General features: G+C 36.7%; 1 protein-coding gene and 1 long non-coding RNA gene across 3 annotated transcripts in view; one reads left to right on the plus strand and one right to left on the minus strand.

Annotated features, from left to right (window-relative positions):
* Nucleotide 1: 1 nt before the first annotated feature.
* nme7 (NME/NM23 family member 7) overlaps nucleotides 2–15,630 on the minus strand; it is a 40,016-nt gene continuing 24,387 nt past the window's right edge. For both annotated transcript variants that reach the window (XM_051897958.1, XM_051897957.1), the window contains exons 11-12: nucleotides 2,183–2,290; nucleotides 2–92 (exon numbers count right to left, since the gene is read on the minus strand). In XM_051897958.1, coding sequence (XP_051753918.1) covers nucleotides 60–92; nucleotides 2,183–2,290 — 141 coding nt within the window. In that variant the 3' untranslated portion in view covers nucleotides 2–59. The remainder of the gene's footprint in view (nucleotides 93–2,182; nucleotides 2,291–15,630) is intronic.
* LOC127514786 (uncharacterized) overlaps nucleotides 2,297–15,630 on the plus strand; it is a 56,993-nt gene continuing 43,659 nt past the window's right edge. The window contains exon 1 of the long non-coding RNA XR_007930702.1: nucleotides 2,297–2,967. This is a non-coding gene — a long non-coding RNA (uncharacterized LOC127514786). The remainder of the gene's footprint in view (nucleotides 2,968–15,630) is intronic.

Here is a 15,630-nt window from a genome sequence, read left to right on the forward strand (position 1 = left end):
GCATTGTTAAAGTGGTCTTTATTTAAATAACAGCCGGACAGACATCTCTCACAGTTGCTTCACCCATCTAAAATCTTAAAGAAATACTGGACCTGCAAAACAGAAATTCCCACAGTTCAGTCTAATCTTCCTCCAAATGGTAAACACCAAAACAATAGTTGTGTCCCAAATACCACTATGCACTCTAAGGTGTTGTTCACACAGAACACGTTTTTTCTTTCCAATGTGCTACTTTTCCATTCTTTTTCTATGTAAACACATGCTAGACGGTTGTGCAAAACCGCTGCGCTCACATCTTGCGACTTTTGAAGCGTCTCGCGCCGCGTTCTTAAAAACATGGTGCTCAAGTTAAAATCAGTTCAACTTTTAAAAAATGCGTCTCAAGACCTTGTGTTTTTTCCCCGTTCCACTGCCCGCATCTTGCGTTTTTCAAAGCAAAAACGCATTCTGTGTGAACAAGCCCTAAAGGTTCCAAAAGAAGGTTTTCACAGAAATACCATAGAAGAATCCTTCGTGGTTCCCTAAAGAACCTTTCAGTGAACTGTTCTTGAAAGAACCATGTTTTTTCTTAGTGTGAAGAACATTTTAAAAATCTAAAGCTAAAACTTTTGTAGAATAGAAAGGTTCCACGGATGTTAAAGGTTCATAGAACCATAGAAGACGCCAATAAAGAATCTTTATTTTTTAGGGTATGTTTACACGACAATGATGTACTAAAAACGGAAATGTTTTTTCTTTGTACAGATGACTTTATCAAAACTATCCCCGTTCACACGGACCGGCGAAAATAACTAAAAACGCTGTATTACGCATTCCAGACAAGTAGTTGGAGATATCACTTTGTAAAGAAAGACTACGCGCCTGCACATTTGCAAATCTTATACAGAGCACTTGCGACAAACGCGCATGCCTGTCCACCTTATTTTAATCCACTTTGATATTCTTCTCGTTATTTCCGTATAGTGCCTAATTATAAGAAAATCTCACACATTCACAGAAAACACCTTACTTCTGCGTTGAAAAATAAGGTGGATAGACTAAACATGTAGTGCGCCCATGTGCATGCCGTCACCGTTTTCACAGATTCGCGTTTTTGTAGTTTACACGGAGATGACAATGGTATAGTTTTCAAAAACCTGCACTTTGAAACCCTTTTTTAAAAGTTTGCGTTTTCAGGCACCCAAAACGGCATTGTCGTGTAAATGAACAGCCAAAACGCATAAAACGTTTTCAGATTTTAGTTGAAAACGGTGTTGTGTAAACAGCCCCTAAGAGTGCACTGTCTAGGGCAGGGGTGTCCAACCTCGGTCCTGGGAGTTTAGCTCCAACCCCAATTAAACACACCTGAACCAGCTAATCAAGGTCTAATTAGGCATACTAGAAACTTTTAGGCAGGTGTGTTGAGGCAAGTTGCAGCTAAACCAGGACCGAACTTGGACACCCCTGGTCTAGGGTATGAATTTTATAAGGTTATTTTGACATCCAACATGGGAGTCTGATATCTGCAACAGTTGAGTGCATGAAGTGTCCAACATTTAGCAGGCATTAAATAGTGGATAGGTACATGAATTTGGACACACCTAATGAGAATATTCAATAAATTAAAACACCCTTCATATAAAAATAAACCTGCATTAATCTGTGACACACTTTTAGCACTTCATCAGGCCTCGGCACCAGCTCACTAGCTTGTTTTACTTTCAAACAATTGACTTTCCCTGAATTGTGCCTGTTACGGCAGCCGGCGTCTGTGCTGGGCCTCTGTGAGGCCTGAGCTCTTGGAATGTCATGGCTGAGTCGGTCAGCAGGCAAATGATTAACAAGGGGCCATTTGTGCTGGGAGGCTGGACAGATCAGGAGTTGTGTACAACAATGACGTCCACCGGGCCAAACCCACTCCCTGGCATAACAAAGCCTTTTTTTCCCCTCTACCAAACCGACTCTATCCGCCTGCTTCCCTTCCTGTGAGACACACTGGGCTGTAGGTCTGCCTCGGCCCACTGCAGACAGTCATGAGACCTGGATGCCATTTTGTTCTGGGCTTCATAAGCATTTGTGGGATCCAGAAATATTTTTGAAGGCGAACAAACATCCTCAAAGCGAGTAAAAGAGTCTGAAGACAAAACGTGACTTTGTGGCTCTTGCGTAACATTGTGTTTGAATGAGATTTGCATGACCTCACCTCCAGAATCCCGTCATCTGGTAGGTCTGTGCAGTGAACGCCATTCTGCACTTTGTTTTTGCCGTAGAGCGCTCGTAAAGTGGCGGGCCGAAGGTGCCGTGCAATTTCCTGTATGGAAACAAAACACATAATGTGACAACAGCTCTGTGATGGGTTACAGTTGGAGCAATGGAGCACATGCTTTGAACAGCGTTTCCCTTGGTAGAGCATTGGGATAAAAGCACAGGTGATGATACATGTGTTGTGATGATTACTCATGCCCAACGCTGCTGTGAGATCACATAACATCACATTCTATCCAGGACATCAGGTTACTCACACGTGCTTGGTCATGTTACTCAAACAGATTACTGCTTCCTAAACAGTTCTATGACAGTCACTTCAGAGGCACACAAATCTTAACTTTCAACTTAATCTTAATTGGACATTTTTAGGCTAGCATTAAAATGACAGCAACATTTTATCAATATATTGGTAACATATTTGAATATTATAATTGTTTTAACTATATTTACTTTTATAAAACGGTTAGTTCCTGTCCTTGATTCTGATTGGTCAATAGCTGTGTTTTATTCACGATAAATCACGGCTATGACCGCTTCACCCAACGGTTCTGTGTATCACTACACAACACCACCTTAGCAACCACTCTTAGCAACGTAAACGGTTTGTTTTCAATTTATATTGTTCATTGAAGCTTACTGTATTATGTAGAAGAGTATTGTGAGAAAGAGATCGATTGAGCGAGTTTATTACCTGCATTCAGATTTAGCATTTTCCTTCAGGTCAGTCCTATGTTCATAATGAAAAAAATTGTTTAAATGTCCGATGTATTATCTTGTCCTTTTAACAGTTAAGGGGTTTTCCCGTGACTGACAGCGCTAGTCAAAGCATTTGTCAGTTGCGTTTTGTTCCGTGTTCACACCAATTCAGTCTTTTCAATGTAAAAGTCTTTGCTATTGACTGACACACTCATAAAGACAGACTTTGCTGTTGCTGTTCACGATCAGGGACTATTTTTTTCCGGCGGAAGGAAGGCTTTTAGTGAAAGTTTACTTCATGAAAGTTGCATTGATACATATTTTTGGCTTTAATATTTGTATTGTGTGGTAACTGTTTTCTAAAAGCAATAAGGTACGAGAGGCTGTGCTGTATCGTGAATAAGTCACGGCTGAAGGGGTTGCAATGCCCCCTTAACAACGCCCTTCAGCCGTGACTTATTCACGATACAGCACAGCCTCTCGTACCTTATTGCTTACTTAAATTATCTTTATCTTTTACATTTAGATTATCTTTGTCGTCATCTAACACTAACACATGACATGTTCACTGGCGTGAGGGTGGGACAACCTGTCACATGGGATCACAGCGATAGCAAACCACAATGATCCAATCAATTTCTGATGGCCAACATCAAGTCCTGCCCTACATTTTTTCTTGTTTGAGAAGCCATTACACTTGGTATATACGTCACAATAGGGAAGAAAAGATGATCGCAACTTCCATTTCATGCAGATAATAATTTAATAACACTGTTAGATGTCATCTTTAGCAAATCTTGAAATGAATATCCATTTTTGTACTGTACATTATAACATTGTGATGGCTAACCTCACTTGTAACACTTGAAACAAGACTGATTTTAGGTTTTATTTTTTTTTTTATTTATATAGACAAAATACTATAGATTTTTTATCTATTTAACGGTTATCACTGTCAGAAAAAAAAAATTAACCTTATCAACCATCAAAATGTGCATATTAGCACCTAAGAGTAGTATTATAGTATTATGTACTTGTTCTATGTACACATAATATGTACTACTATGAACCTTTTAGGGGTAAATAAGGTACAATTTTTGCACATTTTTTTCATGAGTGAGCCATAATATAAAATAATTATGTGTTTATCTGTGTTGGACAGAATTTAAATACCAGTGCATCCCAAATGAAAATGGTTCAATCCAGAATTATGACATTATTTGTGTGAAACTCAACAAGCTGTTATTTTCTCTGGTCAAGCTCATCTCAACCTGAAATTAACACCAGGCTGGCAAAGAACAGACTGCTCAGCATTCAGGGCATGCTGTCATCTAGAAAAAAACAGCCAAACGGTAGCAGAGGAATACAAGAGATATGAAAGACCCACTGTTAAAACTAAGACCAACAAAATGGGACTGATGTAGTTGAGTGTAACAGTATGAGCGATTTAAAAAATATATATATGATCACCTTTACAAAGGTGCACAAATGTTAAACAAATACTCCTCCCCTGCCATTACAGCATGACAGAAGTTCAAGGGGTCTTGGCTGAGTTTACTTTGAGTTTATATTTCACTGCCCTTTCAGCAGAATGTTGGACTAATACCAGGTCTTGACTTTAATTCGCGCTCACATGTGCTTCTCATTCAGAGCTCAGCTGGCCAACTGGCTAAGGCTAAAATGGAACGTGATGAAATGAAATGTTCCTGAGGACACAAGCCCCGGCGGCTCTACTGTCCTCTGCTAATCTCTACCAGTAGGAAATCTAACTCCCAATCTCTGCCCATGGGGGTGGGTTATCTAAATGTAAATAAATTGTGTTTCCTTAGCCACACCCATCTTGTCACCTCCATTTTGATCTCTGAATTTCCATTTCAGAGGCCTGGAACTTGCTGAAGACCACACAGTTCAAACAAAGAGGGAGTATTAAGCGACCACCCATTGTCATGAGAGAAAGTCTCAGGCAAAATTAGTGTTTTGGTTCAAATAAAGACAACACTGTAACATATGATTTCCTTTCTTAAGCTTTAGAGACTTTCTGGTTAGTTATTATCCTTATCTTGTTGACACTGAAAAAGCACATGAAGGCAATCCTTTCTTTAGTTTTATCTAGATATGATGTCTGCTTTGTGATTAACAAAAACAAGACAGAGATCTGCTTCACTCAAGCTTCACTCGTTTCATATTAATAAGTCAGTTAAAATTTATAGTGATGATACTGAACCCTGAGGCACATCCTCATTTGATTTGACAGATGACTAACACACATCTCTGAGGCAATACTGGCACAGTCTAAAATGGCAACACAAAAATGAATAGTTTAAATATTCAAAAAGTCAAATGTAACATGCAGTGCTAGTATGGCACCAAGAAAAAAAGTACTAAAAAGTACCATGGTAATACTCCCAGAACCTTGAAGTTCCACATATATACCATGGTACATGAATAGTTTATCATTTAGTACTACAGTAAACATCGTTTAGCACTACGGTAAACATCGAAGTACCATGGTATTTCCATCCGATACCTTTGTCCGATTACTGCCACCATACTTTTTGAAAGAGGGATACACTACCATTTAAAAGTTTGGGGTCAATACGATTTTTTTTTTAATGTTTTTGAAAAAAAGTCCCTTTGGCTCACCTCTCTGGCTACTGTATTTGATCATAATACAGTAAAAATAGTAATTTGTGAAATATTAAGAAAATAACTTTTCCATTTTAATGTACTTTAAAAATTTAAAAATTCCTAATTTAATACAAAGCTCAATTTTCAGCAGCCATTACTCCAGTCTTCAGTGTCATGTGATCCTTCAGAAATCATTCTAATATGCTGATTTGGTTCTCAAAAAACATTTCTTATTATTATCAATGTTGAAAACAGCTGTGCTGCTTAATATTTTTGTGGAAACAATGCTACATTTTTTTTCAGGATTTTTTGTTAAATAGAACAGAATTTATTTGAAATAGAAATCTTTAGTAACATTATAACAGTCATGTTGATTTAATGTATCCTTGCTGAATAAAAATATGAATTTCTTTCAAAATACCCCAAAATTTGAATGGTGTTGTATATTTTATATTAACATTTATCTTAACCAAGCTTAATCAGTCGACTAAAGCATTTACTTTGTTATAAATAGTCAAATTATTGTTTTAGCCTGACTACAATTGGACTTTTAAAGTGATTGTAAATGTACTTATTTATCAAACACATAGATATGCTCACAGTGAGGCTCATTTTGAGTGCTGAGAGAATTCCTGGCAAAGCTTACTCACTATAATTGCGTTAGTTACCCGTTACTGCAGCCACTGAGCTTAATGTCACTATAATGAGTCCTGCCAAGCCCAAACACTGATGGTTACACACAAACTACAGACTACAATTAGGAACAAACAAGCTAAGGGAGATCATTTCGCCTCTCACTGCCTCTTTGTCTCAAGGAACTCCTTTGGGAAAACTGCTTTAATCAGCACGTTTGTATGACTGAGATATCCATGTTGGTGAGATCCATTTCTAACGGCCGGTGTTTGACGTCAGCATTGATAGTGTGCGTGTGTTCTCATTCTAAACAGAGCTGCTGCCACACACTGCATATACACACTAAACGTCCCTCACCCCACCACACAGAACATAAAGAGAATGTCAACAGAGAGGACACACTGACGTAACACTACTGTCTATGTAGACCGAGGCGAAAAAAATCGTTGCCTCACAAACCCTCCTCTCGCTGTTCACTGATAAAATGGGGCCGTATTCAGAAAGCCGTCCCAATCTTAGAGCAGAGTGGTATGACTTAACGTCTGAGTATATGGATATCTGACTCTCAGTGCCATTTAATAGTATATGGCAATCATCACAAATTACTGAACTGAAATAACTGTAATTTAGAGGGACAAATTCACACTAGATGGGTAACCTAGCCTTAATTGGTCAAACGGGTGAAATACAATCTGGGTGCATAGACTGTGTTAACAGAGTGTACTGTTCCAGACTTAAACTCCTCACATTTAACCCTGTATGTACCTGCTGTTTAGAATAGCAGCTCATCCTATTGGGTCCAAAAGATGCTTGTGCATGTTGCACTAATTTGATCATTTAATAAATGTTTACATTATAAATTATATTATCAGTATAACATCTACATAACAGCATAACATAACATCTAAAATGGATATTTGATCAAATGAATGTTTTACTGTATTTTTGATTAAATAAATGCAGCCTTGGTGAGCATACCCAGGTGAAAAAAAAGTATACTTCTATAATGTACTTAAAGTGCTCTATTTTCACGCACTAATTTTGTACTTAATATACAAAAAATTGTTCTTTAGTACTTCTTAAGATAATCTTAAGAACATCTAAGTGTACTCAACTGTGCTATTTTGAGACACCATGAAAAATGAACTAAAATGTGCTTTAACATACTATCTCTGTATTTAAAAAATATATTTAGTTACAACTTGTAGTACACTATGGGTTCAAATGTACTATAAGTGGTAACTAAATACATTTTTAAATACAGAGATAGTATATTAAAAGCCCGTTTTAGTTCATATTTCATGGTGTCTCAAAATAGCACAGTTGAGTACACTTAGATGTTCTTAAGATTATCTTAAGAAAAGAAGACTTTTTAGTATATTGAGTACAAAATTAGTGCATGAAAATAGAGCACTTTAAGTACATTATAGAAATGTACTTTTTTTTTTCACCTGGGTAAGAGGCTTCTTTCAAAAACATTACACATCTTACCAACCCCACACTTCTGAACTATAGTGTACATTAGATTCTGAATTTCAGATTTTTAGTGTAGTCTCAGACATTTAGTTGACACTGAAGCTGATCACAAGGTCAGAATCTTTTAGTTTCCAGTCTTCATCAATGCAGCCTGGGCTCTTACCTGTAAAAACAGCCATGTTTAATAAATGAGGCTCATTCTTCACACCCCCTCCATCAAGGTCTCTCACTTCAAAGCTATCAAAAGAGCCAATGTGCTAATCTGCCTGGTGTATGTTAATTAACGAGCAACAGATTCCAGCCACTTTTATTTATGAGGACCGTTTGTAATCCCAACCAAGCCAAAATGGGTCTTTCTAGACAAATCACCAACACATGTAAATATCAAACCATTCCCTGTCTCTATACAATAATTAAACACACATAAACCAGTTTAAAATACTAAAAATCATGTAAAATAGCATAAAAGTCTATTTGTTTTCAGCATATAACAGGGTTTTCTGAGATATCAAGTTTTCATATCAACTAATCACTACAAGTTTCCATCTTTTTCTCCTACTTGATAATTTTGTCTATAGCAACTGTTCAGATATAAAAATATAAGTAAGTAGGTACACTTCTCACTAAGCAGCATGACATACTATGGAAAAGTTACTTTGTGCACATTTAAATCTTTGAGAAAAAGTTGACTGTAACCTTTAGTCCCAAATGAGTGATGCAGGACTTTGAGAATTAGTGACATCACAATTGTGCTTTCACCAATGTGCCCTCGAACAAAACACTTCACCACAGGTGGTGGCAAGGGAATTGTCCATGTAATTAGCATACTTGAAGTCATTTGAATAAGAATCATCAGGCAACTGGCAATGAACAAAGTAACCATTTATCTAAAGGTGCGGCCACATTTACCGTTGTTTGGCAAATTTTACTGGCGAAATCCAGTCATTTCAATAGGAATCCATGTGATTGAGAATTTCATGTGAAGGCGAAATATTCCCCAATGCCAATTTTGCACCAGGTTCAAGTTAGTCACTCAAATTCACCACATTGACCAACAGAAAGCTGCTTGGGTTGAAAGTGGCCTGATGAAGGTTTGTTAGCTGCAACACATTGGTATTTGGAATTGTTTTTAAATCATTTAGGACATGAGTAAATAAAGGCTTTTTAGATTTCTTAACCCTGAGTGCCTTGGCTTTAAATGTTTGTTTTCCTTTCATGGGTTGAAAGTGACTTTTGTGTAAGCTGTGCTTCATATATCTCTACACTATTGACAATAGTGTCCTTTCTGCGTCACTATTGATCAACAAACCAAAACAGACTCTTAATGTTAGAAAAATAGAGTGAGTAAATCTAAACTAATTTGGTGCCAGATGACGGGCAGATTGTGCGAGGCAGTTCCAGTTCAGTCCCGGTCACATGGCTCACTCACTCCCTGTTCCTGGTGCCACTCTGATGTAAGAGGGCCTTAATTAAGCAGCAATCGATGCTGTGGGACGACACTGGAGCCTCCTAAGAGAGCACCACCATGGTAACTACAGGTCTCCACGGCCCTGCCTTTATGCCCACATACTTCGAGCACTAACACATGCTAGAACTCAGCACTATTCGAGATCACAATTAAACCCTGACTGATTGAATAACCTAGTCTGTGGATGAACAATTTGGTTTACAACAGGAAATGTACATAGGCAGATGCTGTTAGAAAGGTAATTATTCTGCCATGGGTACAAATGAGCCACTGTTATTTATGAAACAAAATATCAAGGATAAATATTTAAAAAATACAATTTCTCTTCCAATTAAAATATACATTAAGACAAACATAGATTTTCAGACATCAGGAAGAATGTATTTTATGTATTCTCTGGCCAGGTCAAAAATTAAAGCGGATAGTTCATGAATATCAAAATTTCGTTTGAAATAAAATAGTTCAATGCACTATGTACAGAGACACTGTAAGGGAAGAAGACAGTCCAATTGTGCAAAAACAAATACAAATACAAATAGTTAAATTATAATACTCAATATGGTGGGAGTAGCTCCACCTTACAGTTAAAAGAGCCAATCAGTTTTTTCATAGAGGCATCACTTATTTATTTACACATGAACGCACATTAACTATAGACTAGCCTGAAAAATATTGCTTTTTGCATGATTTGACCACATTTCAGGATAAATGCAAGGGATCTTGACTATTTAAAAGTACTGCTGTTCAAAAGTTGGTGGTCAGTAAGATTGTTTTTTGTTGTTGTTGTTGTTTTTTAAGAAAATTAATACTTGAATTTAGGAAGAATGCATTAAATTGATCAAAAGTGAAAATAAAAATATTTATTATGTTACAAATGATTTCCATTTCAAATAATGTTGTTCTTTGTAATTTTATATTCATCAAAGAATCTTTTGAAAGAGGGGGAAAAAATGTATAACAGTTTCCAAAAAAATATTAAGCAGCATAACTGTTTTCAACATAATGTTTCTTGAGCAACAAATCAGAATATTAGAATGAAGGATCAACTGGAGTAATGGCTGCTGAAAATTCAGCTTTGCCATCACAGGAATACATTACATTTTTAAATAGATTAAAATAAAAAACAGTTGTACTAAAATCCCACATTATTACTGTTTTTACTGTAACAAATAAATGCAGCCTGGTTGAGCATAAGCGACTTTCAAAATCTTACTGACCCCAGACTTTTGAACCAAAACATTTTTTTAAATGCAGCTGCTCTCAGTAGAAACACTATGGCCTTTTTAACAGCCTTTTTCATGAACGTAGGAGAACCATCTATAGCATGTTCTGTTATTTGTACTTGAGTGATTCATGCCTTTTCAAATACTCTAATCCAGGAAAAACCTCATTGTTACTAATTGCCTTTGCTCTTTATTTGCAGGCTATATCATGTTGTTGGTCTGTCATTTTTCTCACAGAAAGATCTAACAAGACTGTACAGAAGACACGTGAGACAACAGTGTCAATTGTGCTTTGTTTCTCTGTGTAGCAGGCAGCAGTCCTTGACTGACACAGAGCCATACTAGAACAAGAACACTAGATTAGCAACATCCTAATAAAACTGAGCGCAGGGCACTCAAAAAATAATTCACAAATTTGACTTTACACTTTAGAGCTGTATTAAAGACATAATTCTACCTCCATAAACCATTGTGTTTACTTTTGATACATTTGGAGGACATGGATACACAAAATGCTCTGAGACCACATGTTCTTGTCTGAAGTAGGCAAACACTGTGTCCAAACATCTAGTACTTTTTTATCTTATCTCCATTGTCTGTGACAAATCGGGCACGGTTACATTCCCACTGTATAGGTTTACCGTGTTACAAAAAAGTTACCTTCGTTTCCAAGTGGAGGTTCAGTTACGGTATTTTGGAACCTGGAGCTGAAAGCCAGTCAGTCATTGACAGGCATTCAGTTGAACTTTGTCAGTCGATACGATCTGTCGGCACAATACATTATTCATGAACTCCAACACCATATGAGACTTAAGCACAACTAAGTGATCAGGATCTTGGTATGTTCTCACACCGAAAACAAATAGCTAATTTCTTCTGTACAACCTTGGACAAAAGTCAGCCTTGGAGCTTATCAAGCTCAAACAGACACATACAGAATGTAAATTCATGTAGAAAGGCAGACAATAACAGCAGGTATTTAACAGAAACTGGAGAATTAATTCTTTTGTGAGCTCAGTCTGTTCTAATAACACAGCAGAATGCAACAGAATGCACATTTGGAAAGAACCTTGTTCAAGGAAGTTTTGTCTAGATAGACATTGTTTCCTTGTGTATACAGACACTTGAGTCAGAGAATCTGGTTACATTGAACAATACTGTCAAAACAAGAAGGAACAAGAAAGTTAAAATCTCCCATCATTTGACTTGAGTTTACATCTTAAAGCCAACAGGATCTGCCATGATGAACTTTTCACTACCCTTCACTCATCTCCTTGCGTTTTTACACCTCTATCAACATGATAAAGAGATCTGTAACATTAAGGTACTGGAGAGTACAGTGTTTCACAACTGATATCATTCCTGAATGCAGCAATACTACACCACAAATAGGTCAGAAGACGGTGTTCGGAAACCACATTCTTAAAAAATATTAGTAAAATACCCCTATGTTGACCTTGAAGACTGTCCTAAAAATGAGACATGACTATGAAAATGACCAAAGACCAAAGCATTAAAGTCTGATTTATGGCCAATGTAAAATTTTAAAGGTTGTACAACTTGCAGTAATAAGTCACAAAAACCTTGCGGTATGTTTTTATATATTTCATTTGGATTGCTTGTTGGATTGATGTTTCTCTCATAATAGTGAGGTTTCAAAAGGAATATTTATCCAAATCATTTGTAGCATACAAACCTTTTATTAGGGAGAAATATAAAAAATATAGCCAATAACTGACAACCATTAACATTAAAATAATTATCGGCTTATGCTGACAACCAATAAATGGCCTAAAGACATTAAAAATGAAACATTTAAATGCTTTTTTTTAGTCATTTTAATTCCTATAAGTGAATTTAGGCATAAATCATAATGTAAAATAAGAAAAAAGGATATTAATTTTGAGATTTGCCAAAGATTACATTATGTTAACAGTGATAATAAATTATTAGTGTTTTTAAAGATCAATTTTAAGTGAACGTTAAATGACAGCAAAGGGTAACCTAAATGTAAGAATAGGGAAATCCAATTAAATATCCATTATCAACCGACGCCGATAATTTTAAAAATCTATTGGCCAGTAGCCGATATGGTAATGAAATACTATGCATTCCTATTATTTATTTATGGTCTTTTGATTTATTTATTTTTTAGTAGTAGTATAAATGTATAATACCGGCCATAACATTAAACCAATTATCAGTTTATTGGCTGTGGTCATAATTTTAATATCAGTGCATCCTCAGTTTTTTTTTTAAAGCACAAAACAACAAGGTCTGACTGATCTCATGTCTTCTAAACAGGGGCTGATGCTACATTAGGACACAAAGAGGCCCAAAATTGGCTAAATTCTTCTAAATGAAGCATGTGTCCCCAGAATAATACTGCTGACATGTTTCTTGTTTTCCACCATACGATGAACAATGTGGTGGTACTGCTCCCTGATATGGCCGTTCTCTGAATCAAAAATAAACTTTACAAGGCAACTTTCACGGTCCTTCTCATGTCACTACCATTTGGTAAGGCATTACATAACACTAAAGTATGTTCGGCAGTGGGAAAACCTCAGAGGTGTGGAGGTTACCAGAAAAGAAGAGTGGTTAATGAAGCATGTTGAATCTAGACTGACTAATCACATCATCAAACACTGACCTTTTCCCCCAAAATCTATCATACAGATCTCTAAACTCTACAACAGAACATGCCATTAAAGCTGACTTGTGCTTGGAAAACTTTATGATGCTCTCACAAAACTTTACACATTCCGACCCGAATTAATGTAATCTTTGTGTTTGCACAGGATTTTGAAACTTTCGGCTGAAATGAAAGAAAAACACGCCTGCCTTCAGACTCAAACAGCGATGAAGAGTATTATCCTCTCTTTATGAACTACAACTAATCCTTCACAAACAATGCTGAAAATATTTCTCCCCTTCTTTTGTTCACACAATCCTGGAGTCTCAAAGTGTTAATGGTTTATCCTTATATCCGCCTCACAGATCAATTTGGTCTTTCTGCATTTTGATCCAGTAATGTAATCTTAAGGACTGCTGTAGTCTAGGGCAGGGGTTCCCAAAATTTTCCATTCCAGGACCCACCTAGACAAGTATAATCTATCTCAACACACACCAAAATATTTGAGATGTGGGGGGAAAAGTACTGTAATTTTTAAATTTACAGATGTTAAAGAGTATATTATGAAATCTCCATTAACTTGAAACACACTCTCTACGGTCCGGATATGAACTGTAATGAGTGTTGTTCACGGTGTTCAGCGCAGAAAACGCTCTCATGCTCGTTCCTTGTGTATACATGTGAAATGCTTTTTACAAACATAATTACCCTTTGTGTTGATAGATACCCAAATGCACGCAAGGTAACGCACACAACACACTCTTACAACCATGTCTCTGAAAGACAACAGCGCTGACTTGAACAGACAACAGAGAGGAATGAACAGACCTGAAACAGCCTTTCATGAAATTTTAATTCTCTAGTGTAATGCAATCTCAGTCTCAATCTCAATACAGCGCAGTGATTGGAGTCAACGGGTTTCTTCTCATTAAAGGGTTAGTTCACCCAAAAATGAAAATAATGTAATTTATTACTCATCCCTCATGTCGTTCTACCCTTAAGATCTTCGTTCATCTTCAGAACACAAATTAAGATATTTTTGATGAAATCCAACGGCTCAGTGAGGCCTCTATTGCCAGCAATGTCACCGAACTTCTCAAGATCCAGAAAGGTACTAAAACATATTTAAAACAGTTCATGTGAGGACAGTGGTTCTACCTTAATATTATAAAGCGACGAGAATACTTTTTGTCCGAATCTTTTGTTTCGAATCAGTGATTCGGATAGCGTATCAAACTGCCAAACTGCTGAAATCATGTGACTTTGGCACTTCAAGCAACTGATTTGAAACAAAAGACTCGTAAAGCTTTGAAGCAGTGTTTTGAAATCGGCCATCACTAGATATTGTTGAAAAGTCGTTATTTTGTTTTTTTGGTGCACAAAAAGTATTCTCGTCACTTTATAATATTAAGGTAGAACCACTGTCCTCACATTAACTGATTTAAATATGTTTTGAGTACCTTTCTGGATCTCAAGAAGTTCGGTGACATTGCTGGCAATAGAGGCCTCACTGAGTTGTTCAGTGTAAAGGCCTTGCAGTGTTAGCCTGCTAGCTCCAACATAGAGCAGCAACACTCTTATACAGGCAAAATGTGCTCAAATACAGCTTGAGCGATGACGGCACTCCCTCATCCACCCCTACCACATTTCTTGTTTTCTTTCTAAAGGTATTGTTATTGTTATCTACAAAAAAAAAAAAAAAAAAATGTTTAAACTTAAATTTAAAATTAAAATGAAAAGTGAAATCATAAAATAAAAAATAAGTTAAAATATTAGGGTTTTAAATACTATAATAGTACTGTATAGATAGTATTAAAATAAAACTTTACTGTACTTTAAATAAAATCGCAATAAAATACAGCATGTACATACCTTGCTAAGTGCTTGCTTCATTTATTCATGCTGAAGAAGGAAGAAATGAATTACTGAATTCAGTTCAAAACACTAATACAAGGCTTTATAACTTTATAAATGGATGTAAGCACATGGTTGTGTTGTGTATGTGTTTAGTGTGATTTGGTGAATGGAAAGGAATGAGTGGTAACCCCTCATTTATTCACAGCAACAATCAAAAAGTGTTTACTGTACAATATCTAGACCAGTCTATCTCCCTAAAACACACATAATAACTATGTTTTATGCATCATACTGGCAGTGTTTATAAACCACAGGCATGCAGCCACAGATCCAGCACAAAAGGAGGGGGGAAAGCAGGAGAACATGTCAAAATAAAGAGCATGAGTTAAAAGAACTTGTGAGACATAAGACAATAAGTGTTGCTGTTGTGACCAGACAATGTTGATATACAGCCTGTCTGAGTGTTTAAAAACCAACCACACACTCTCACGCTCTCTCTCTTTCCCTCTGCACCGTGTGTGTGTGTGTGTGTGTGTGTGTGTGTGTGTGTGTGTGTGTGTGTGTGTGTGTGAGAAAGAGAGGGTGGGGGAGGACCCAGGGCGGGACTGTCAATTGAGAAGTGCGTAGCTCTTTCCGGAACCCATGATTGAGCAATCCAGTTTGACCTTGTAAAGGTCACAACACTGGAGCCATGTTCAGAATCTCAAAGCCATTTGTTTAAAGAACACATATATCTAGCGGGCGAGCATCAGCTTGTGTAAGGCATA

This window comes from Ctenopharyngodon idella, chromosome 6 (assembly GCF_019924925.1).
Source record: "Ctenopharyngodon idella isolate HZGC_01 chromosome 6, HZGC01, whole genome shotgun sequence".
Classification (NCBI taxonomy): domain Eukaryota; kingdom Metazoa; phylum Chordata; class Actinopteri; order Cypriniformes; family Xenocyprididae; genus Ctenopharyngodon; species Ctenopharyngodon idella.